This window comes from Polyodon spathula, chromosome 3, assembly GCF_017654505.1.
Source record: "Polyodon spathula isolate WHYD16114869_AA chromosome 3, ASM1765450v1, whole genome shotgun sequence".
NCBI classification, from domain to species: domain Eukaryota; kingdom Metazoa; phylum Chordata; class Actinopteri; order Acipenseriformes; family Polyodontidae; genus Polyodon; species Polyodon spathula.
In genome coordinates, this window is record NC_054536.1 from 80819841 (window position 1) to 80845940 (window position 26100).

The 26100-nt window shown below is 34.5% G+C and overlaps 1 protein-coding gene across 1 annotated transcript; it reads right to left on the bottom strand.

The window, feature by feature from the left end:
* Window positions 1-65: 65 nt before the first annotated feature.
* On the bottom strand, window positions 66-25745 carry LOC121309460 (meprin A subunit beta-like). The gene is made up of 16 exons (XM_041242404.1): window positions 25564-25745; window positions 23757-23814; window positions 12243-12261; window positions 12061-12111; window positions 11929-11972; window positions 11064-11142; window positions 8506-8623; window positions 7840-8018; window positions 6962-7180; window positions 5919-6071; window positions 4660-4875; window positions 3426-3899; window positions 3153-3338; window positions 2585-2747; window positions 1212-1416; window positions 66-224 (listed from the first exon to the last, which is right to left on the bottom strand). The coding sequence occupies exons 1-16, from the start codon at window positions 25743-25745 to the stop codon at window positions 210-212; spliced, it is 2361 nt and encodes a 786-aa protein (XP_041098338.1). The 3' UTR covers window positions 66-209.
* Between the last annotated feature and the right edge of the window lie 355 nt (window positions 25746-26100).

Sequence of the window (26100 nt, forward strand, 5' to 3'; positions counted from 1 at the left end):
CAGATTCACTTTGTAAAGTTTCAATACATTTTTATTAAAAGGACATTGTTTCAAGAATCCTGTATAAATCATTTTATAATCTAGTCTAAAATTTTAAATAAGACATAAACCTTGAATCCTCATCAATGTACAGATTTAATCACTTGTCATATTTGCTGGACTGTAGAAATCTAAACTTGTTGTCATTTCAAATGCAGCAAATGTCGTCTTCAGAGTGCATTGATCTGGAAAATAAAACAAAAAAACATATTGATTTGTTGTTTTTAATGAGATCCAGAACTTTAAACTCAAACAAACTGTCAACAAAAACTGGTTTCACTGTAATAGGGGTATATGAAATTAACCACAAAATACAAAAAAGTGTAAAGAGTACCAGTTACATGTACTACATCTTGCTCACTCCTATGGAGTGGGCATTATGGAGCCAGTTATATTTGTTTCAATTGAAACGAAATTCCTCACTAGTACACGTTTATCAAGAGATGCAAGGTGTCCCAATGATATACAACAAGCAGCAAATGTGCCACCGCTGTAGTGGGTGACTTGCTTTATAAAGTAAAGCTGTGTTATGGGGAATGTAGGGGTGCACTTACTGAAGCGTGTCTTAGTCATTGATATGGGTTCAATGTGAGCACCTTGTGTTGCCAGTGTGGATCTTTTTGTGGTCTGGATGGTCTACAAATACTTGGTGCATCCCAATCCCTTTCTCATGTATTCTGTGCTGTGGGGTCAAGACTGCGCATCTGTTGCAGCCTGAGCCCTTTGTGCAGCTTCTTATCTTTGCTGGGTCATGTACAGAAATGTGATAGTGGTGCCCCTTAGAAACTCATGTGAGCAGTGCTGCCATGTGTTTAAGATGTTCCATCCTCTGGTTGCTACAGCAGGTACCTTGAGTATCCAGAGAATCAAGAAAGATTCAACAAGGGATTTGGCTTGTCTGACTGAACTGAAACGTGTATGGAATGTATACTGACTGGAAAACCAAAAAGATAATCATTCTGATTAATCAGTACACAAAAGGGCAAGCTTCAAAATAATGTAGTCACCCAGGATTCATAGATCAGGATATGGCTGTGGGACACTGCTGATAATGAAATTGAAATTGAAAGGTGTTAAACAAGTTTGATTAAGCAAAATGATGATTTAGAGATGTCAAACACTTTGTGAGTTTTATTCATAAATAAAAATAAAGGCATTTTGATAATACTTACATTAGCCATTACAATTCCTGGGGTTTGTCTCTGCATTTTCTTTATTAACTTCTTCTTCACACAGTATACACTAGTAACTGTGACTAATAACATTGCAGCAAAGACAGCAACAGATGCAGAAACAGCTGCTATGACAGTGTCCTCTGATTTTCCTTTTATCTGACATTTTTCTCCCATAAACCACCAGTCTTTACCCACTGCACATCTGCAAAAAATGCATAGCCATTTCACAGTTAAATCTAGATAAAAATCCTTAATTTCAAGCAATTCACACAAGTTTATTAAATGAAAGTTCTTTGTGTCACCTTAGCTAAGGAATACATATTGGTATTAAACCAACAAATTCATAATTCCACTGCTATTGCTTGGTAATTAAAGAAGATGCCACACACTGTGTTTTGCAGGTTCTCTTATGCAAAGACTTGTAAGGGTCTGTCATTTAACCTGGTATAAATCACAATAATTCAATAAAGGTACAGTGAAGTTGCACTTATATAGTGTGCTTCAAGATTCCAGATAAAAAATAAATAAATAACACAAGAGATCAACTAAATATAAACTTGGCATTATACATTTCCAAAGTACACCAGACACAACTATAACCTATCTAAGTGGGTGTGATACGTGGGAATTGTAACTTTGCTTCCCTTGCAAAAAGTACGAATATACCCGCTTTATATCTTTCCTATCATTTTGCAGCGCCCTTTCAGGAATTGCGTGATTTGATGCTTCGTAATACACACTGAAAGTCGCTCAATACTGAGGCTTTCACCCTGTCCAACAAACTTCAGTGCTGTGCCAGTGGATGTCATTTTATGTTAATTAAGGTGGGATTATTATTTTGGACATCACACACCATGAGAACTTTGCTAGTATTAAATAAACTCGCATTGCATTAAAAAGGGTGTTTACAAAGACTTTAGAATAATATTTTACAGTAACTGCTTAAAATAAATCTTTAAAAATTGACAAATTTTTATTTAAATTGAAAACTCCAGTTCCATTTCCCCTGATTTAAATAAACTGGATTTAGATCCATATTTGCAGCCAAATGCTTTTGTCTTGTGTGATTGGATCACTCCCTTGTTTTAAACTACAGTACATTAAAGTTTTTTGTGACTAATCTTGTTTTGATCTCTTACTTTATTTTAAAATTTTCAATACGCGAACAGGAAACATAAAAATGTAAAATTTTAAGGCCACCTTTATCCTTTTGGCATGAAATATTGAAAATGCAATCAATCCTATAGTTTACAACCATTAATCCTAGAATGTAAGCATATTTTATTTTTTATTTTTTTATGGTATGGCTTTTGTACATACAACTATTATAGGCTGACAGCTTTAACCTAGTTCATTAAAAAAAATCTTACCTACAAACAGGTTTCCCATTCTCCACCACACAAACCCCATCATTCTCACAACCAAAGGTATCGCATAGTTCACTTGCGGGTGGAGTAGTTGGCACAGAGGATGTTGTGGCAGGTGGTTGTGTAGTTTGTGGAAGTGGCTGAGTAGCAGTAAGTCTTGAAATATCTATAAAATAAAAATGAGTTTAAAGGTGAAGCCATCCTCTTCAGGTTACAATCTCACTTAACTTTCTGGACTGAGGAAATCAAAGAGGCATCATCAACAGCAAGGGACTTCGTTGAAAACTATAGAAAAATAAATGCTGATTAAAATACTTTGATGACATTGCAAAAACCCTTTATTTGAATAGAATATAGACATAACATGCATACAAGTATTTAAAACATTTGTTAAACCAAATGTACTGTAGTAGAAACTTGAGCATTCCAAGCACATATCTGTGACTTAGCTATTAACAATTCTATTAAAAGAAGCATTTTATATATAATTATGGCCCTATTAAAGATATAGTATATATATATATATATATATATATATATATATATATATATATTCTTTAAAAAGATTTACCTTCCATTGTTATGAGGAAAATGACATCATCTCCTTTGATGAAGTTTCTGCTCCTCAGTCTGTCATGAGTTAAAAAGACATTCGTGCCTCTTCCTGGCCCTCTGTAATATTTCGTGCCATCCAGATCCTGAACAAGGCTTCCTACTTTCCGGGGATCATCCCAAAAATATATTTTGCTGCCATCCGCTAAAATTAGAAATAAACACCATTGAGGTTTCAATTTGCTGCTGCATTATGGTAGACTGACTTAAATAATAAAATGAGGCGACAAACCCTCTGTTTCAAACAATGTGGGGTCCGTAGTTACACTTCGTTGATTGGACATTTGCCGGCGAATGTCCGGGTTTTGGTCTAAGAGCAGCCCTGTAATTTGCATCCAGGGACATGGCCATTGCAAGCGGTCATCATTCAATCCGGAAGCCAGGTGAAAGTATATTGCCAGTTCACCTGGGTTACTGTTGGTACCATTCACATATAAGCCAATCTGAAAAGCATATCCCTCACTGGAGTGGAACCTCGGACTATAAATCCTGCCACCTGCTCCAGAAGGACTAGTTGCTAAAAGATGTGTAAAATTTCTTATGCGCCAAATATCAGAGGGACACTGTGTCTCGGAGAGGTTGATGTCATCAATTGAGAAGCCCCCTTTGGAAACACCAGCTCCTTTAATTCCTTCAAATACCACCCGGAACTTCTTGGAGACATTGAGACTTAAATAATGAAACTGCCAATAGTCCTGAGGCTCTCCTAAAGGAAAAAAAAAAAACAAAAAACATCACATTATGCTATTGTTGAGTACAATAAAATGAGTCCAATGAGCCATTGGGCCGTATTCATGTTTATTGACAAGCTGTTTAGAAGTGTCTGAGCGTTACACAATGTGCAAACTGGAGTTAAATGTCTCAGACTAAAAGGGGTTTACAAAACTTCAACTGGTATTCATAAAATGCCTTTAGCACCTGTTTAGATATGTGTGGCAAAATGAAAAGCAAAGGCTGGTTTAGCTATAGCCTATTCAAGCCTCCTGCCCACGTTATCACATTGCTTAAAGGTAGCTCATTGCTTTCAGGCACTAAAATAAACCCAAATGCAATCAATGAAAAGCAGCTTTCAGATTTTACATGAATGTTGTAATTTTTATGTTGTACTTCACTACAAGATATTATCCCTTGGTTCTCTTTCACGGAATAATATTCGTTCAAAGAGACACTATACTGTACAATTTTGTCCCTGAGGTAGATCCTTGAATTTGAGACTGTTCAGTCTCTGAGTAGAAGTTGATTAAAATGACAATACAGTGTAAAGATAAGAGAGCTAGGAGATAAACATGCTTTAAGAATGCAGCCCATTATATTTTTAAGTGCATTTTTAAATGCATAGCTCCAAATCATTAAATAACAATATTAGAAGAGTAGTATACACATTTAAATAAAACATTGTAGACTTTTTGTCGAAACACTTGCTAAGATTTAAAAAACAGAAACCCAAAAATGTCTAAATCACATACCTTGTATACCTCCCATGCGCCTTAACATACCCTCAGGATTCATTTCATCATACTCTCTAACCCAGATATTAAGCTCATCATTTTGATTTCCATTGTTGTAGTAGAAGAACTGCAAGCACTGGAAACCTCGTTTTGGATACAAAATTCTGCTTTCCATATGCGCTTTGTGCCCTGCCATTCCTGTAGCAGTACTGAAGTGCATGAAGTACCCTGTACCTGCAACACGACAGGACGCCTCTTTAACCTCCATAGCACAAACATAGCAAAGTGCCAGAAAGCACAGTGGAAACATGGTAAAGCATAGGTAAGCATTGTACAATCCAGCAAGGTAAGGTAAAGTGTATTAAAAACCATGGCAAACCAGGGTAAACAATAATAAACACATAGTATAATCATGTGAAAAGCATGGTAAAACTGCAAAAATCACATACCTTGTATACCTCCCATGCGCCTTAACATACCCTCAGGATTCATTTCATCATACTCTCTAACCCAGATATTAAGCTCATCATTTTGATTTCCATTGTTGTAGTAGAAGAGTATAAACCTTTTGTAAGGGCTGTCCCGACAGTAATTCAGGACATAATACTTAATATAGAATGAGATTGACCAATTATCTAAATCACCCTCCATAAGTGTTAAAAACAGTTTTGTCTATAAATATTATATATATTATTATTATTATTATTATTATATTATTATTATTATTGTTTTTTGAACAGTGTTTCCCTTAAAGAAAAGTGAAAAAAAAAACAACTAAAGCATTCACTGAAAAATGTGCCTTGAACTACAAGATGAGTCGAAATATCAAAACTGTCTTATTCATATTCTGCAAATGGTTTACCTATACAATTTGACTTGAACTGTAGCTTTCATGAACTGACAGGATCAATGTTGGCTGACACCTGCAATAACTGTCATAAAAATATTACAAAAAATCAGGGCCATTTTGATATCCAGAACATGTAGACTCCCCTTCCTCTGCATCTCTGCAGTACTTTGGTCACATATAACAAATAGCAAACTGTTAGACAAAGGAAGATAGACAGAATACAAGGATTTCCCAAGATTTCAACTTGAGATTTTTTTTTTAGAAGACTTACTTACTGTCATAATTATGCATAGAGTGAAAATGTCAGTAATTACTTTGTTAGCTACATTGTAGTTTCAAATGTCAGGTGTGTTCTGATATCTTGTGTTTTCCATTTTTCTTCATGTGGAGAATAGGGAAGGACAGATTGCAGTCAGAAACTCTTTACCTTCACACTTCCCCATGGTTGTGTAATCTGTCATTGGTCCACCATCGACTTGCATCACATGTTCCCAGTCAGCATGATCACCTGATCCTTGGATCATACCACAGATATTTTCCAACTCAAAACTACAATGCTCCATAAAAGTCAGAGAGGACGCTAAAACAAAACATAAAATACACGTTAGATACCAACACATTATTTATTTTTAAATGAAGCAGTCAGTCTCTTGAATTATAAAGGGGCTGACCTTTTTAAATAAAAGTTAACGGTTAATTAATAAACAGCATCTTCTGTGCAAATATGCTGTGTTATGCAACAGTTGTTGGTATGTTATCAGTAACCATGCCAAACTCGTTTCTAATCTAGACTTTGACCTTTTATGAAACTTTATTGCTATTTATCAAACTATACCAGAACAAACACTTTTTAAATTGCCACGTGTAAAAAACATCAAATATAAAGAACACTTTTCTGACATTAAAATTATGACCTGTTTGATATCTTGATTGTGAAGCAAGATCACTTGTTTTTTTATCCCGTAATTTAAATGAGACTATGATTCGGTTTCACTGATAATGTTAAAAAAAAAAAAAAACAGCTCATTTTCAAACTGAACACAAAAAGCAAGTTTAGTTACATTGCTTTTCCCGGATTTTAAATCTTAATGACTTGTTGCAAAAATGTTATATAACCTGTTTCCTCTTAATTACGATTTAATTAAATCAATTTCACTTCACTCACTGTTTTTGTTTGGCTTGAATTAAAAATAAGGACATGCCTCTTTTTTTTTTTTGCATTATTAATGAAACAAAATCATAGTCTCAATCAAGATACAGGAGGAAAAACTAAAATGAACTTGTTTCACAGTTAACATTTCTCCAAGAGTTTATTTGAGTCAACTCAAAAAAGAGACATCACATGATTTAAAAAAAAAAAATGAAAACGAACAGCCCTAGACATTCAACATAATGAAAATGTAGATGAAAAACAAACTTTATCTAGCTGTACTTTGAAGTGTATTTCGCAAAACAAAGTTAAAAACATACAGCAGTTGTACAATCTGTTGACCTTCAGAAGGTCACTGTCGCTGAACTCCATGCGTTGACCAATCACGTCCATGAACTCCGGTATTCTGGTGACTATTGTTGGCTCTGTTCCATTCATAAATGCAGTTTTGCTGTAGTGCATCATCGAGCTGTAGTCATAAGGTACATTCAAGGAGCTGGACTCTGTGTCGCTGTACTTATTAAAGTTGTGCTGTTTACCTGTAGCAGACGAAGAAGGGATATGTTAATCAGCAACTTTCCTGGGAAGGGACTTAGGGCTAAAGCACTAGTGAATAACATTTCACACACCCCTCGTGTGTTTTCTGAGAATGCCTCAATCTAAATTTCTGAATGACACACTGAAGCATGTTTCTATGTAAATTAAAGTGCAACGAGTCACCTGTTGCAGCACAAGATGTGACCTTGATTGACTTTTTTTTAATCACACACAAGTACATTCAACATTACATTCTGAAGACTAAATAGACATGTTTTCCAAATGTAGTACAAGTGGTGGGAAATGACATTCGTAGTATTCTTCCAGCAAATTAATGACAATTGCTGTTTGCCAGAGATTAGGAACAGCTTTTAGATATTTTTCATAAATCTGTGAATGTCATGTAAAATGTTGACAGCATAGTAAAAGCGTTTGGAAATGCTGTTTGTTCCTAATAGAATTTAGCTTGTACAATATTTGTTGTGTAGAAATCAATAAAAATGAGAAATGAGAAAGTTGCTTCAAATAGCATTTTATTTGCTTTTTTTGCCCTCTAAATATGTTAAGTGCTGTTACCTTTCATCATCACCACCTACTCTCTGTCTATAAAACTGTAGAACAGGTTTCAAGATACCCCATTTGGTAAACCTTAAAAAAATACCCTCTGAAATCCGATCCCACATAATTGTTACATAGTCGTCTCGGTCAGCTCTTGACTGCTCATGCCAGAATCCAAGTGCGTGGAGAAATTCATGTTCAATAGTGGCTATTCGGTCACAGTTATTTCCAATTGATAAAGTTTGTTTTCCAATACGACGGTTTCCCACAGAAGAGAAGCATCTAATAAAAGACAAAACATTATTTTTTTATAATACAAACTAATACAAGGTTTTATGAACATATATTTTAGAAAATTGTATTTAAATAGTAATAATTATGGCACAGGAGATATATAATGCAGTGGCCATTTTTTGAGTATTTTGAGTCAGCTGTGTGTGTTCTTTGGTGGAGCCGAGATGGACAAGCTACAGTAGGTAGGCTTGAGTGAATGCTTCACTGAAATTTTAAGAAGCAATTTGTCTGTATCAGTTATTAAGCGTGGTAAATAAAGCAGCATCCAAATTTGAGTGTTTTTGAGTACTGGAAATCAAAAACTGGCAGCTTCTCAAAACAACTAAGTTAGATTTTATCTAGACCTCTGACTACTGTAATATGTGCCACACAGTGTTATTCATGTAAAATGCTGTATGTTAATTCTGTTTTTACAAAAAAAGGGCAACCGAAATGTATGTGAATTCTTTAAAAAAATAAATTAAAAGGTTCTTACCCATTGCCTTTGAAGACTCCAATGTAATTTGGTTCCCCCTCCCATGGTTTATAGTCAATACATGTTTTAAGCCGATATTGTTCAAAGGCCTTCAAGATAACTCCTTTTGCATTAATATCTTTAAAAGATTAAAAAGAGGACATGCTCAGATTGTTTTCCCCACACCTCTTCACTTACATCTGACGTATCAGCATACTGAATATATTACCAATATGATAGCATTAACATCTGCTGTGTATGTAGGACATGTCTCAAAAAAGAGGCAGTTTACATCCATTTCAAAATATATATATATATATATATATATATATATATATATATATATATATATATATATATATATATATATATATATATATACACATACATACATACATATGCACAAGAAGTGCAATAACAGAACGGGTACGGGGCTGAAACTTGGCGCTCTGTGTTTTATTGAATTAAACAAACAAAACAGTTAAAATAAAAACACAAAAGAAAGGGCACGTTGGCCAAAAAAAACAGACACTAACTAACATGCTTTCTTGTAACGTCAAACCAATGCTCCAAACTTATCAGTTGATGGTACTATGCTTTGAGATTAGATCCAAAATGAGAAATTTGGGAGTTATTGTTGATTCTGAATTAATGTTTGAACCTCATGTGCAGAATACTGTTAAGGCATAATTTTTCCACTTTAGAAACGTCGCAAAGGTGCGATCTATGCTTTATGTTTCTGTAGCTGAAAAGCTGGTTGTACATTTGTTTTTTCGAGGATTGATTATTGTAACGCTCTGCTTGCAGAACTCAGCAGCTAATATCCTAACAAGGTCACATGTAAGGGATCATATCACTCCTGTTCTAGATTCCCTGCATTGGTTGCCTGTCATGTTTCGTGTTGATTTTAAAATTTTACTTCTTATTTTTAAGGCTTTACATGGTTTGGCTCCACAGTATTTATCTGAAGTCTTATCAGTCTACACCCCTTCACTCAACCTTTGTGAACTGATATTGGATTGTTATGTGCTCTCTCTGTTCACCTACGTTCCATGGGCGACAGGGCTTTTTGTTCTTATTCCCCAAAGCTTTGGAACATAATTCCTAAAGAGAATCAGGGATTTGGACACTCTTAATGCTTTTAAATCTAGCTTAAAGACCTACTTTATAGAAAGGCATTTTTATTTTTAAAAAAGATTATTACCCATTAATAAAATTACCTTATTAAGGCTCCAGCCACATTCCCATGAGAGTTTTTAGGGATGGGGTAATAGCCCCATCCACACTGACTATACATTACAAGACCAGCTTTTCACCAGTCTCAAATCATAAATAAAAATGACGGACACAAACACACTATATATATATAATAATAATAATAATAATAATAATAATAATAATAATAATAATAATAATAATAATAATAACTAGAGTTGTCAGCAACTTTACGGCTTCCAGTAACAGTACCAGTAACAGTACCAAACACTTTAGCAAATAGTGCAGAATGCCGTTATTACATAGTAACCATGACCCTATGTGCACTCTATAAGGAGTTATAAGCCAGTTTTACATTTGACCTTTACAAAAGGTCAGAGGACAAGCAATGACATTTTTTTATAGTGCATACATGGACTACTATATGTGTTCCATAGTAACCAATGCCCTACCTGCACTCTATAAGCAGTTATTAGCCAGTTTTGTATGTTGATGATCCAATGTGGCCGCCATATTTTTTTATTGTAGCAACTTCCCTTGAACAACCTTTCAAGAAAACCACACTAGGATCATGTGTGCCAATTTTTGGTTCAATCAGACTAGTGGTTTCAGAGATGAAGGTTTTTGCAAGCCAGTTTTGTATGTTGATGATGTCATCCAACATGGCCACCATGTTTTTTTTTTTATTGTAACAATTTCCCTTGACCAAATCTTAAAGACAGCCATACTAGGATCATGTGTGCCAATTTTTGGTTCAATCAGACTAGTGGTTTCAGAGATGAAGGTTTTTGCAAGCCAGTTTTGTATGTTGATGATGTCATCCAACATGGCCACCATGTTTTTTTTTTTATTGTAACAATTTCCCTTGACCAAATCTTAAAGACAGCCATACTAGGATCATGTGTGCCAATTTTTGGTTCAATCGGACTAGCAGTTTGGGAGAAGAAGATCGTTGTAGTTTGTGATTATGACGTCTGTACCGTTAATTTTTTTACATCATGCAGCATGGCTGCTATCCCACATAACCTATCAGCTTCTTATGAACGTCAGTTAATCTTGGACTATCCCTCAACAAGCACACCAACTTTCAGCACTCTGCAATAAGCGGTTTTCGAAAGACGAATTTTTAAAGTTAGGCAACTTCCCATAAGAATCTACCATCAAACCAGATTTCGTCAGTTTTCGAGCAACTTTTGGCGGAAAGAATAAGAATAAAAATAATCCCAGCAATAGCAATAGGCCTGGAAGCCTAATAATAATAACAACAACAAATGAATACATACATAAATAAATACACCCAGTCACATGTTCCTATTGAAACATTTTAAGAAAATATTACACTGTAATTTAGACACTGTTCTTACCTAGGCTGTCTTCCAGATAGTATGGAATAGTTGTTGGCCATCTGTACTCATCACCTAAAATAGAGTTTATCGCCTGTACCTGAAGAAATATGGATGGATAAACATGAACAACCTTCCCTAGACTGAATGTTATAAACGCTGCAAAAAAGTAAGTATATGCTATTCATGTCTAATGTTGGAAGATTAAAATGTAAACATATCCTTATTCGAGTCCTGTACAATTAATTTTTAGAATATTTTTCATGTTTTCATGTTTAAGGCTGCCTACATTTAGTTTTTCTCATTTACTTAATAAAAATAAGCAAATAAAATGTTGATTATATATATACGAAATAAATGGTGATATATATATATATAGTATTATATATATATATATATATATATATATATATATATATATATATATATATATATATATATTTGCTGTGTGTGGGTTTTTTAAACACACCCAGTAAATTCTATATAGTACATATATGTTGTAATTGCTGTAAACTGGGTTAGTCACCAGTTGTGTTTGGTGTTACTATCATATGGTTAAAACTGGACCATTTTATATATTTACGGCCATTATACTGTGTTATTTATTTATTTATTTTTAATATATACATTTGTTTTATCTTAAATCTTCAAGCCTGCTATCTAACAGTGAAAGCATCTATAAAAAAGGATCTGTGTTGCCTGAAGCCAGTCATACAGGATAACAGGGAATGAATGTGTTTATATACAGTACTGCATGTATGTTAAATGATACGCCCGCTACAAGTCACCTCATATTTTTGTTTGAATAGCAGGTGGCATTGTCATACTTTGATGTTTACAATGGTTATGTATTTCTTTGAAATTTCACAGCAGGGTATAAACTCACATGGTCAGTTAGAATATCACCTTCTACAAGATCCAGTCCTAATGCTGAAATAAAATAAAGAACAAGATGTTGGAATTTAATGGGAATATATCTGATCTATATAGTTCACCTTTTAATCTTTTTAAACATTACCTTCATTTATGTCAAATATGTCTTGATCCCGACCACCATCAACATCGATTTCTATCAAAAAGAAAGATGATGTTTAATACAGTGTAGTACGATATTCTTGAAAAACAGATCGGTAAAAACACAGTACACAATACTTCAATCCATTACAACAGTTTAATTAGTTTGGTTATAATTACACTTACCAATAACCCTGGATGCTGGCTAAAAAATAAAAAGAGAAAAAAAACAAAACAAATACAGCCATTAATAAAAGTTACCGGTATATATAGTTAGCTCAATTATATGGTTTGGTGTTGTGGGGAATTTAGGCGATTACAAAATTTTAAAAGTCAAGATTCCACAACAAAAAGTTAACAAATAAATCAAAAAATCATAAATGTGCAATGAGAAAAAGATCAATATAAACTTTAAAGCCGTACACAGACTATATATTCTAATAAAATTCCACAATTTTGACAAAAATTAAATATTCACACGTGTTGCAATTTACGAATAATAGTATGTAATTTATTAAAACATCTCCTTCAAAACAAATACTTTTCAATTCTTAATCCCGTGATCCACAAAAAAAAAAAAAAAATGGAAGCATTAGATGTTTTAATACTGCACATGTAGATAAGGCATTAGTTTACCAGACACAAGGTTTGTTTGAAAAACAAAGCCAGAATCAGAAGTACTGAAAAAGAAGTCATTTTCTTGAGGCTGACCACTTTCAAGTAATTTGTAGTTTGGGACTGGAGACCATACTGATATAACAAGTGCAATAGACATCATACTTTGCCCTGCTGCAACATGCTGACACAATGATTTTATTATAGGTGTGAGATAAAAAACTTGGTAACTGTTAAAACACTGATTACAAATCTGTTTACTTTCCATGCACCGGTGGAATTCCTCTGCCGTCTGCCTTTCTTAATAAATGCAGTTATGTAATGTAATTGGTCTTAAATATTTATTTTCAATCTACAACAGAATCATTTTAGTTTTTCAGCAATCCTTGCGAAACAGTGAGCATTACTGGCTGTTTGTCGTTGTAAAACCAAGCGCTTAAAAATTAAACAGAATTCCGATTCTACCAATATCGTACAGCTTATTTTCTTTGTTTTAGAAATATTTAGCACACACAAAAAACACAAGTGTTACCAAAATAAACAATATCAAATTTAACATTACATTCTCCAATAATCATGTGTTAAGGTGCTTTCAGAAGCTAGTTGCACATTTTACAATGTGTGCTGTATATTCTGATAATAGTATTTAATAGTATATTGTGGGTTTTTTGAAAAGGTACTCTGTATGGAGGTGTGCACTATATAAGGGATGCATGTTATATGCAAACCCACCATGAACATCCATGCTTCCAAGAGAGTCTACACATACCCAAACTTTAAATCACAATTTACCTCAAACCTTAGATTCAGAATCAAAACTGCTGTTCAGTCCACCCCGGTGATGATATATTATTATCATCTAACAGATGCTGTCAAAACTTGGATTTCTAGGGAGCCTTTAGTACAGGATAGGCTTTTTATTTTATTGTCTTACCTCTCAGAACTACACTTCCCATCCTCCTCCTGTTCACATATGTAACTGAGATGGATTTACAAGAGCAAGAGGATCTTGAGGCAGGGAATGCAATTTAAAAGTTTAAAAAAGTGGTCGAAATGTTAAAAAATAAAAAAAATAAAACACAACACAACACCTTACGTAAACTGTGTAGCAACACATGGGAACATGTAACACAATAAAATAAAAAGTTCCTTATGTACCCTTTAAACAGGAGTGCATGTGTATTTTACAAGTTACTGTAGTGGTGGGGCGAGCACTTGTGTGACAATGTGTAACAGATACAGACATGTTGCCAGTTTAACAGAATAATGCACAAAATATAAGACTACTACAATAGAGCTTTAACTAGAACTAAATGTATCCAGCAAGACCTTGTGAGTGCCCCTAGTTATTAAAATGAATACAGTATTACAATATGTTTTCACAGAAAGTAAAATATATTTTTTACTTCATTAGTGTTTTGTGATTAGTGGGCTGTTACAGCTTAAATCTAGAATGTAGGATTTAACTGAAAAGGAAAATCCCTGGCTGATACTCAATTGATACTGTAAATGTGGTTGACAATGACTGCAATAGAGGAGGTCTCAATACTGTACCACACAGATTTATTTTGGATTTATTTTGCACTTCATAGGCCAGGTTTTTCTTATACCAAGTAAAACATTAATTGGTCAAGTGGAATATTCATTCTTTTAACACAGGGTTTTCTTTCCTCTCCAGTAAGATCAGATCACCTTCCCAAATCATATACAGGGGAATATTTCTTATTCTCCTTACTTCTCCAACTTTTTACACATATGTAAGATATTGAATGGATGGTATACGTCATAATAATCTTGCATTCCAGATCTCACTGATTATGTTGGTACAGAAATCATTTTGACAGCGTTTTTAGTAAACCAGTAGTGGGTAATTCATTCATGTTCTTTTTCACCCAGGTTTAATATATACTGTATAATGGAATAATTCTAGAATAAATTAGAACCTGGAGTGGAGAAGCCAAATCTGCTGTATAAAACCAGTTTACTCAAACAAACCATTGGTGTTATCCAATATTTAACCTTATTTTTTAGGAAGTAATTTATAACTTCAAAGACTTATTTATAAATTATATTACATCTTTCAAGAGCCTTATTTACGAATCTTGAATTCCATTTCATTATTATCAAAAATAATGTAATCCTTCAAAACAGACTATATAAAAACATTTGTTAAATAATATGACGTTTGTGAGAGGGTGGTCGGCAGTCACTGACACAGGAGACAGAATTTCCTTTGAAATACCATTGGGGTGCACGGATTTATTTACGCCACAAGGTGGCACTGTGGTACTGCTGCAGAGCACAGCCTACTACCAGCGATGGTAAAAAGGTTGGCAGTTCATAGCGCGCACACACAGGTGCTCAAAATAATAATGAAAACAAAAGGCACAAAGAAAAACGGTAATAAAACTGCAAAATAAAAGGTGCTGCAATGATCAGCGTCCCCCTCTGCCGCTGAACCGGTCAGCTCGGTTCTCCAACCTACACTATGGTATTCCCTCACAGTACTCTGTGGGGTGGCCCAGGTTTTCCCCGTTAACTATACATGTCTCCCTCCGACAGATAATTTGAAAAGCATTCTTTATTTTTATATATAACAGGTGTTAGAAGCAGTGACTTGAGGGACACTACAATTACAAACTACAAAAACTGCATGTTGGCAATCAGAACATTTTATTGTTCAGTACAACAATGACTATAGTGTGTTTGCATGGTAAACATTGTAATGTTGTAGGCAGGTTACTGAAGGGCTGTTAACTTTGTATTTTCTGTAAAAAAAAAATTGGCATGATGAACAGAATGCACAGTGATAAGCAAACATAATAATGTCCTGTTCCCAATTTTAAACTGTTGCTGCATACTAATTAGCGTAGTACCCTTTCATATGGATTTCGTACTGGATTAAAATATCTTGATTTCAGTTAACACATCCTTTTTTTATCACAAGTTTAAAGCATCCATGTGGCTTCAATAGAACTCTTGGCCTCATGTACACATTTAACTTTTAACAAAATTTTTTACACGCATTTTACTAACACCTTCAGTAACCTTATCTAAATCTGTAGTCAGCTCACAGTACAAAGTAGTCACCCACTTGTTTCTGTAATAGGGAAATGCATAATGTTTGAATAAAGGGAAATGAAATGTATCAATAAGAGAAGATTGTTATACAGCCAAGGTATTTTTAAAAACCATTTTGAGAAACATACTAGGCTACACTTTACTGGGTTACCATTTTTTTTCTGTAGAAATACATTAGATGCAACATTTTTTTTTAATTAAAAAGCTTCAGATTTACCACGCTGAAAGTAGAGCATTCAAAGGTCATCTCTGGGCATCAGAAACTGAATTTATTTGTATGCAATGTTAAAACAATGAGACTTAAAACAATCAAACAAACAAAAAAGAACAATGGTGCATAGGCCTACACACTTGTAAATTAATTAAAATACTAATTCTAAAAAAAAAATGTTGACAAAATATTTCTAGTTAGAAAAAAAAAAAAAAAAAAAACTACAGTATATTGCTTCAAGAAAGCGACTAAAACCCTGCACCTGTTCTAATGTACACACTTTGATGTCATGTCAGTTTACATGCTTGCTTCCTTAAATGTATTTTGCTGACATCTATTAAAAGTAACATTTAGATAAGATCAGTTATGGGAGTTTGGACTTTACCACAACAGCTTCAACTTACACAGCCTCATTACCCAAGGTTTTTTTTTTTATGTTATTCACACTGCTTCTGGTCTATGTAGTTTGTTGATAGTATGTTCTGATTTTCCAGTCATTTTCCTTTTCAAGTCAAATCTTCACGTAAGTAAAGCAAAACAAAACACCTGGGAACCAAACTTACGCTAGAAACCCAACCACCTCCTGCGATTTCAATTGTAATTTAAGTACCTGAAACTGCATGATGATTTACTGTTAATATCAAACTATTATTACTAACAATAGCATTAAGAGTGAAGTCTTTGTTCTGTGTGCTCACTGTAGATACATGGCTTCATAAGATCCTCCATGACTGACAGACGAATCTTATGAAGCTGCTGCCCTCTTCCTGCAGAACCACGCATGCGTCAGACAGTCAGCACAGATCTCCCCCGTTACAGGCACCTAGGGAAGACAGAACATAATTCCTTTCTCTTAGTTTAGTAGGTTGTAGCTAATCAATTCCACGTGTTTATTCTACTGATTAAATGCTGGAATTTTTTCAAAATCAAGGGGGATCTGTGTTTCATAACCCTCCGTTATCATTTTTAGGTTGCATGGATGGTGTGTTAATAAAACTGCAGCATGGGGCAAAATAAAAACGTATTGAAAACGTGAATTAGATCAGCTAATCACTGCTTGTGACTAAACTGGCTTTTATTTAAAGAGTCATTCTGTCTGATTGTGTTTGTAGCATTAGTTTAGTTCTTGAATAACTGATTACAGGGTGGTTATTAACATAGAAATGGACTTCATTCTGTTAGGATTTGACTGGGATGAACACCGACACAAAATGGGTTAGCTTTTTGAGGATGGGGGTGCTATTTATATATAAATAATTGTATAAATTGGATGAATTTTAGAGAATATTTGGGGGAGGTTCAGTGGGCAATACAAAATATTTTCAGCAGATGGCGCTTGCTTGTTCTTAGCCCTCTTCACTGTGATTCAGTATTCAACACAAATGTTTGCAAAAATACAAACAAAATTACATTATCTTGTCAAATTAGCATTTTATTACTGTTATTACCACTTTGTTCCCTTGAGCACTTTGAGGATTACATTTTTTAATTATCTTTATAAAATCATAATACTTTCCTGCTAACACTGAACACAGCATTTGTTTGCTTTTCTGATCATTAAACATATATGGTATGACAGCCCATTACTTTACAATGTCATTGAGCCTTTGGAAGAGTATTACAGTCAGACTATTACCATAAAAAATTAAATTTCATCGATAACCAGCACTCGTCATTGGATAGTTTGCGGGTTTTCAACTGATAATGCTGATTATATTCAGGTTATGCTGGTTCAAACAAATACAATTTAAAGTCCCTTATTTTTAAACTCTACACTTTTAAATGAAAGTAATTGCTATAAGTCTGCTCTAGGATTTTTATACCAGCTAGGTATGGAACCAGTAAATGTGTGTTTCACTTCTCAAACGCTGCTGGTCGCCTGCTCACAAGCATTGTTGGTAGAGATGTACAGCTCTGCTAGCTGTTAGTGGCACTAATACAGTATTCATTGATTAGTTCTCATAATTACAGTAATCTTTAACTTAAAGTATTATTTGTTTTTCATTTTATAATGAGAAAATCCTAACACAATGGATATATTATATATTTTGCTATCGATAATATCAAGCGTTGACATTTTTCGACAAACAGTTTTCAACAAACACAGACACTTCCAGAATGGAAGCATGATAACTCTTCAGGAAAAGGATAATTAGTAAACATGCCCTCCATCTAATTATGTAAATAGCTCATTATTATTAAGCTGACATATTGCAATTTTATAAACCTTAACAGGATCTGTTACTTCCAGCACCTAAAAAGTTGTAATATTCGCTCAATCCACTTGTTACAAAAAATCCCATTCGAAAAAATGACATGGTTTTCTGAGAATCTTACCCATAGCGTGCTGTGCAACAACATTCCATACAGACTTAGATTTAAATTCGTTCAGTCACTGAGGCCTGGATTTTTCCTTTTCACACTGTCTTCTGCTGTTTTTTTTTTTTTTTTTTTTGTTTTTTGGTTTTTTGTAAACTACCAGTCTCAGGGTTGTTTGGACATATGGCTCTATGTACTGAAAGGGGGGGGTGTTAACTGACGAAAACTTTGTTTGAACTTAATGTCTGGACATCTGTTATATCATTATAGTCTTAAGGATTTATTTATAATTAATATGAACACTAATGCTTAATTAAATGAGAAAATTGTTAAAACATTTTCGAAACCAAGGATATTATCCGGGTTGCAATAAAAAAAAATAAATCAAACTATCCTGAGCCCCTGCAGAAGCTATATATGGTTTAAAAAGGTTGCTACAATTATAAATCCATTTTAAGCTGGAGTTTTACCATTTAAATTAGGGGGTGACCGAATGACAGCAAGGCTTCAGAGAAGGAGAACTTGAAAACCTGAAAGGAATGTGAACACCTATCAGTGCCTCGTTTCCAGTGAAGTCCAGTTCACAGAATAAGGTTTTACTCAAATATCTTAGTGTACCAGTCCTTATAAACATGACTGAAGGTGTATTTTTTTAATGATCCTATTTTGTGAAATAACGGCTTATTCATGATTTTACTGCGCCTGCTGGCCCGTGCTCTTTGGAAAATATATTTTGATACCTGCAAGGGAAGTTTTAGGTCATGGTTAGGTCTTAGAAGTCTTAGGTCTTAGTGTCTGTAGCTTTATGAATATTGTAAAGACTTAGTACAAAACAAAACACACCTTGATGGGTTAAATGTCACCTATAAATATATCTTTAATGTATGTGCTGTGTATATACAGTGGCTTGCAAAAGTATTCAGACCCCTGACCAATTCTCTCATATTACCAAATTACAAATGGTACATTGAAATGTCGTTCTGTTTGATATTTTATTTTTAAACACTGAAACTCAGAATCAATTATTGTAAGGTGACATTGGTTTTATGTTGGGAAATATTTTTAAGAAAAATAAAAAACTGAAATATCTTGTTTGCATAAGTATTCAACCCCTGTGCTGTGGAAGCTCCCAGTTTGCACCGATGAAAGAAATTGCCCAAACGAGGACACAATTACCTTATCATTGGCCTCCATCTGTGAAGCATTAAAGTTGCTGTCACATTTTCTGGATTAAAACCCCACTGTAGAAGGATCATTGGTAAGGCTGTGAATCTGAAGGAAAATGAAGACCAAAGAGCATTCTACAGAAGTTAGAGATGAAGTAATACAAATGCATAGATTAGGTAAAGGGTACAAAATAATATCCAAGTGTTTGGATATCCCAGTGAGCACAGTTGGATCAATAATCAGGAAGCGGAAGCTGCATCACACCACACAGGCACTGCCAAGAAAAGGCCGTCCCTCAACACTCAGCGCTCAGACAAGAAGGAGAAGCCACAGAGAGGCCAACAATCACTTTGAAAGAGCTACGAGTTCAGTGGCTGGGAGTGGAGTAATGGTGTACCAGTCAACCATATCAAGAGCTCTGCATAACACTGGCCTGTATAGGAGGGTGGCAAGAAAGATGCTGTTACTCAAAAAGTAGCATCTGAAAGCATGTCTGGAGTTTGCCAGAAAGCATCAGAGTGACCCAGCTGTGATGTGGGAAAAGGTTTTGTGGTCAGATGAGACCATGATAGAGCTTTTTGGCCAAAACTCAAAGCGCTATGTGTGGCGCAAACCTAACACTGCCAACGCCTCAAGACACACCATCCCTACAATGAAGTATGGTGGTGGCAACATCATGCTGTGGGGATGCTTCTCATCAGCAGGGACTGGGCATCTTGTTACAACTGAAGGAAGAATGGATGGAGCAAAATACAGGAAAATACTGCAAGAGAATCTGCTTCAGTTCGCTAAAAAACTGAAGCTTGGGAGGAAATTCACCTTTCAGCAGAACAATGATCCCAAGCACAAGGCCAAAGCAACATTGGAATGGCTCAAGAACAAAAAGGTGAATGTCCTACAGTGGCCAATTCAAAGTCCTGATCTCAATCCCATTGAGAATCTGTGGCTCTATTTGAAAATTGCAGTCCACAAGCGTCGTCCAACCAACCTGAACAACCTGGAGCAAATCTGCCAAGAAGAATGGGCCAAAACCACTCCGACACTGTGCAAAGCTGGTACACACTTACCTCAAAAGACTTAAAGCTGTTATTGCAGCAAAAGCTGGCTCTACCAAATATTAATGTGTGGGGGTTGAATACTTATGCAAGCAAGATATTTCAGTTTTTTATTTTTCTTAAAAATATTTCCCAACATAAAACCAATGTCACCTTACAATAATTGATTTTGAGTTTAAGTGTTTTAAAATAAAATATCGAACAGAACGAAATTTCAGTGTACCATTTGTAATTCAGTAATATGAGAGAATTGGTCAGGGGTCTGAATACTTTTGCAAGCCACTGTGTGTGTGTGTGTGTGTGTGTGTGTGTGTGTGTGTATGTGTGTGTGTGTGTGTGTGTCTATATATATCTATATATATATATATATATATATATATATATATATATATATATATATATATATATATATATATATATATATATATATATATATATATTATCAAGAGCGTTAAAGGGTCGTATGTTAAACAGACAAGGAACTAAGTAAAAGAAAAAAATAAAAGAATAAAACTTCTTATTCAAAGACATAAGTAAATAGATGGACAGAGAGGATGTTTACATTAATATAATGTAAAATATACGTTTATATGGTACGTATTCCAACTACAGGATTTCGATTACATGATAATATTAATATTAAGACTGAATATTTCTTTTCCTTATTTGTGATTTCACTTTTATCTTTACCAATATATTTCCATACTTGACATGTGCTTTTACAGGTTGCAATTTCTCAGTATATCTATGAACCCTTAATGTTTACTGTGGACTAAAACGTCAGCTAAATTTGCATCCCTTCTATACGATCAGTGCTTTCAGAAATAAATGTTTCTAAACTATTTTTGAAATGTTGGGTAATAAATACACACACACACACACACACACACACACACAAACATTTCAAATAAAAAGCTAAAAATACTGTACAATATGTATACACAGATGCCTCTAGATTATCCAGAAATTAATTATCCAGTAACAAGCAATATGTCTTATGCAGTATACACTTTTTCAGTGGACCCTTGATTATCAGAAACACCCAGTTATCCAAATAAAATGTGACTTAAGAAAAACTATTTTTTTATTGTACATAAAAACTACACAATGGCGTTGAATGATTTAAGGTTTCTACAGGAAGGTAATCTTACATTGAAATCAGTATGCTATTCCATTTTCTATTAAATATAAAACATAATTTAACAAAACTATTTGCTATTGTTTATATGTGCACCAAAAATACACAACTTATCATTTCTTTAAAATTACAATAAAGGATATATACCTACACATGCCTTTTTAATATGTTTTTACCTTTCTCTTAATGTTTTATTTTTTCATTTCAAACAGTTATATTCCAATATTATGATTGAATATATATATATAAGATTTTGTTATATATATATATAAGATTTTGTTCTATACCACACCACACCACAACTGAAAGGCTACGATATCACATTAGGAAGCAAAGACACATGACAAAGCAACATATTCCTGCATGTAAGATGGAAGTCAATTAGGCAGAGAGAGAGATGTTTTCAATAATTTCATCTCAATACAACAACAGAACAACTGAGAAACATTAATAGTGATGGCAAGCCTGCAAAGGTAGAAGAGGATGAGAATACTACAAATGTGAAAATGACATCTGTAGTGTCTCTGACTGGCCAAATAATGCATGTGACCTGCTAAGACCACGATGTGCAGCCCCTGGCACATTGCAAGAGTGGAAGTGCCATGCCCCTTGCAAAGTTAGCGAGCTAAGGCTACTTTCTCATCATTCTGGTGAAAAGTTGCACATTGCCACCAGTGTATTTAAACGGTTCTGATTTTTAAAAAAAAAGTTTTGAATTTTTTAATTTTAAAAATTGTTTAATTGGGCCTTATTACCTCATTTAGACATAGAATAACAACACATTGAGCTCCTGTTACACTGTCTTAGGAAATACAGCATCACAAAACATTACCTTTTTAATATATTTCCATTTAATACACACATTTAGGGTACCTATCATTTTAAACACTGGTTAATTATTGCTCTATAGCAGGGTTTCCCACTGCGTCTTCTGATTTTCATTCCAACTGAGTTTTCAATTATTTAATTGAACTATTCATTAGCTTAATTAGACCTTTTTAATTGTTTTCAGCTTTTAAACAGTTGAAGATTTCAAGTTCACTATACCATTTTATAAGTAAATTGACATCGGCAACTTTTTAGAAGCTAAAAGCAATTAAAATAGTTTAATTAAGCACATTATCAGTTCAATTAAAGGTTTAATTAGTAAGAGCTCCAATGAAAACCAAACGACACAGTGGGTCCTCAGGACTAGGATTGGGAAACCCTGCTCTATATTAGCTACACACCATTAATGAATGGACCTGTTAGGGTAAAAAAAACTTTAATAGACATCAGGCATTATTGGGTTTAACCCTAAATTCAGAAGACCCCAGTATATTAGTCTAACGATCTCATGACACATCAAGGAACCACAATCTGAATACGTTGACTTTTACTCAAATTTGTCAGCCAGTCAATGTGTATATACTTTAACAAAACAACCCATGAGAGAACACTAAACAGGAATGTAACAAAATATACATTTGTTTTACTGTATCACATTACCAATGATTGCATGTATTAATGACTTTAACCAAGAGGTTCCAGGTGTATTTAACATGTGGAGGGTAAAGTTTCCAGTGTTGTGCTTCAGCCTGTTATTAAGAGAGAGCTTGCATCCCATTCTTCAATTGGCACTTGAACAGCAGCTTGCTGCTGCACATCTTCATCTTGAAGAATGTTCTAAAATGTGAAAACATTAACCTCACGGTAATTCAAGAATCATCTGATGCGTAGGAATATCATTAAATCTGTATGTAGCCCCAGCTATGCTAGCTTCAGTTCTAATGATTTTTATGTTTAAAAAAATATCTACCTATACTATTTTTTTTTTTTTTTTTTTTTGAAGAGGTAATAATACATGCTAAAAAAATGTTGTCATGGGCACTGCCGAGGCAGTTTAATACTTTTATAATCAAATAGTAAAGTAATAGTAAAAGGTCTCTGAAGTGGTTGGAGTTGCAATGCTGCACCAGTGCCATATCAGTCAATCCACTCTGATGGCAGTAGGGACACATAACACATGTGGAACCTTACTGGTAGAATTTTCCTGAGCTGTTTGACCTTCATGTTACTGTCAGTGTAACTTACCCATCTGTGGCTGTGGCTTGTGTTACCCCTGCATATACTACCTGTGCTCTGGGCTCCACAGGAGTTGCAGGAGGGGGACCATATTCTTCTTTGTACAGTCTGCAGTATTTATAGTGAGATTATTTTTACTGAAGAAAATCTGTGGATAAGTCAACAAGTTAATCATTACACCCTCAAACACTGGACCAAAAAACTAAAGGTTTCCCTTGGAAAGCATTTATGTGAGACAGATTTTTAAAACCATCTGAAAAAAAGTTTGAATGGTAATCATATTATTATGAATGAGTCATTTAGAAGATGCTTTTACCTAAAGTGACTTACAGAGACTAGGGGGTGAATAATGCATCCATAACTGCTGCAGAGTCACTTACAATAGGACCTCAGTTTTACATCTTATCCAAAGGACAGAGCACAAGGACGTTAAGTGACTTGCTCAGGGTCATACACTGTGAGTCAGTGGCTGAGCTGGGATTGAACTTGGAGCCCAGACAGCTGAGGGGATTTCATAAATGGTTTTGTTTGGTTTTGGAGCTGGATGATACACGGCATTGAGACAAAGTGAAACAAACTCTTTAAGCTGAAATCATAGACCTAGGTCACAGCTTAGCCAAGTTGGCTTTTACTAACCCTTTAGCAATTGAGCTATTGAAATACAAATGTAATGATGAACAATAAAACCATATGCAATAAAGTATTACTTTTCAATGTAAAGCTTGTTGTTTGTTTTTTTTTTTTTAACTATGATTAAAATTAAAAAATTTTGGACTTTGAGTATGTGAGTTATAGCGACACTTGTTCAATAGTTAACTTCCGTTTATGCCCACATTCTCCTTATACACAGGCGTTAAATATCCTGTTATGATATAACAGATATTTGTCTCCACTTCAAATACTGTACATGCAAAAGATGTGAATGTGCAATCTGAAACAATGCAAAGCTTTTTTTTCTGCAAAAAATGGCACATTTAGTTTGAATAGTTGTGTGCATGTGAGGGGTATTAAACCTGTTAAAAGTAAAGAAGAAACACATTAACAGTTACCACAGTCCTGCATGCCCTGCATTTCCCTTGTTTTTCTTTCATTTGACAATGTATATCAGTGGCACTTCTCTCATTTTCTCTCACTGGTCCTCGACACATTGGGCACTGTGGCCCTTGAGTCCTTACTGCAGCCACAAAACAGTTTTACAAAACCTGTGTAGTGAAATAATGCTTTAAATTACGATATGTTCCATTCATGATAACTGGACTCTGAATGTTATTTCTTTTGAGAGATGTGTGGGAGAATATTACAATAAACTTCCAAACTGTGCAGGACCAAAGTGAAACTTAAATCTGAGATGCTGTGTTTGAAATACAGTGCTATCCAGTTATAATGCAGTTGCCGGGGTCCATAATTAGGAGATTGCGTTATTTGTGTTTCACTTTATAGCAGATATTGGCATTTTTGTTTCCAAAATGATTTACATGCTTCGTACTATATATTTGCCAAATTGCATTATGGGAGAAATGTGAGCCACAATCTTACTGATTCCACACTATAACAGGCCACGTTTTAATGGGGTAGTACTGTCCAGCCATGTACCAGTGTATCTAGCAGTAAATAATGTTTTTACATTCTGTGGTCCTGAGTGAATAGTTCTAACAGTATGGGTTCCATTTAGGTTTCAAGCCACCAAAGGAACAATCCCATTTCAATCCCATTTCTCTATGCATGTTAATACTGTACCTCATGCATTGATTTACTTTTTCATTTATTTACCAGGCATAACTCATTTAGCGTCTTTTCTTTATTACAACATATCCAAAATAATAATACAAATAAATTCTACAAACTCCAACTACTTACACATGTTTGCAGGTTTGTGTTCTAATAGGTGTTTTGAAGACCTCTTGACAGATTGGACAGTCAAAAGCCTCTGTGGAGTTCAGTTCTTCTGGGGATTCATCATCTTCCCTGTTAATGCAAGCAGGGCCTTCCATGGGATCCATCACAATGTCAACTGAATCTCGATTGAACTGAAAACCCATCCTTTAAACCGCTGAAGCTACGGTATGGGTGTGAACAGTACAGCAGAGTGGAAAGCCCCCTCCTTGTGGGCTGCTTGTATTATATCACCAGCAAACAAGGCCAGGGAATGTATAATCCTCACAGAACTTTCCTTAAGTGTGAACATAAAAAAATTGTTTCCGTTTCTATGCGGGTTAAATATTTATAAACCAATATTTTATACATGCATTCAGTTCAATTCTTAAATGTTGAATAAGAATGAGAATCTATTGAGACTTCTCCCAATTTGTCCTGAGAAAAAAAGCACACAACCACACTCACATAATTCTAATATTAAACTGCAAAATGTTTTTACAGTACTATAATTACAATTGA

Bases quoted from the DNA above. Each gene is read 5' to 3' on its own strand.
- LOC121309460 (XM_041242404.1), bottom strand. From the start codon at position 25,745: ATGGGTTTTCAGTTCAATCGAGATTCAGTTGACATTGTGATGGATCCC. The intron at 11,973-12,060 runs GTAATGTTTAAA...ATTTTATTTCAG, and splicing joins CATATTTGACATAAATGAAG to CATTAGGACTGGATCTTGTA. The intron at 4,876-5,918 runs GTAAAGAGTTTC...GTCGTGTTGCAG, and splicing joins AACCATGGGGAAGTGTGAAG to GTACAGGGTACTTCATGCAC.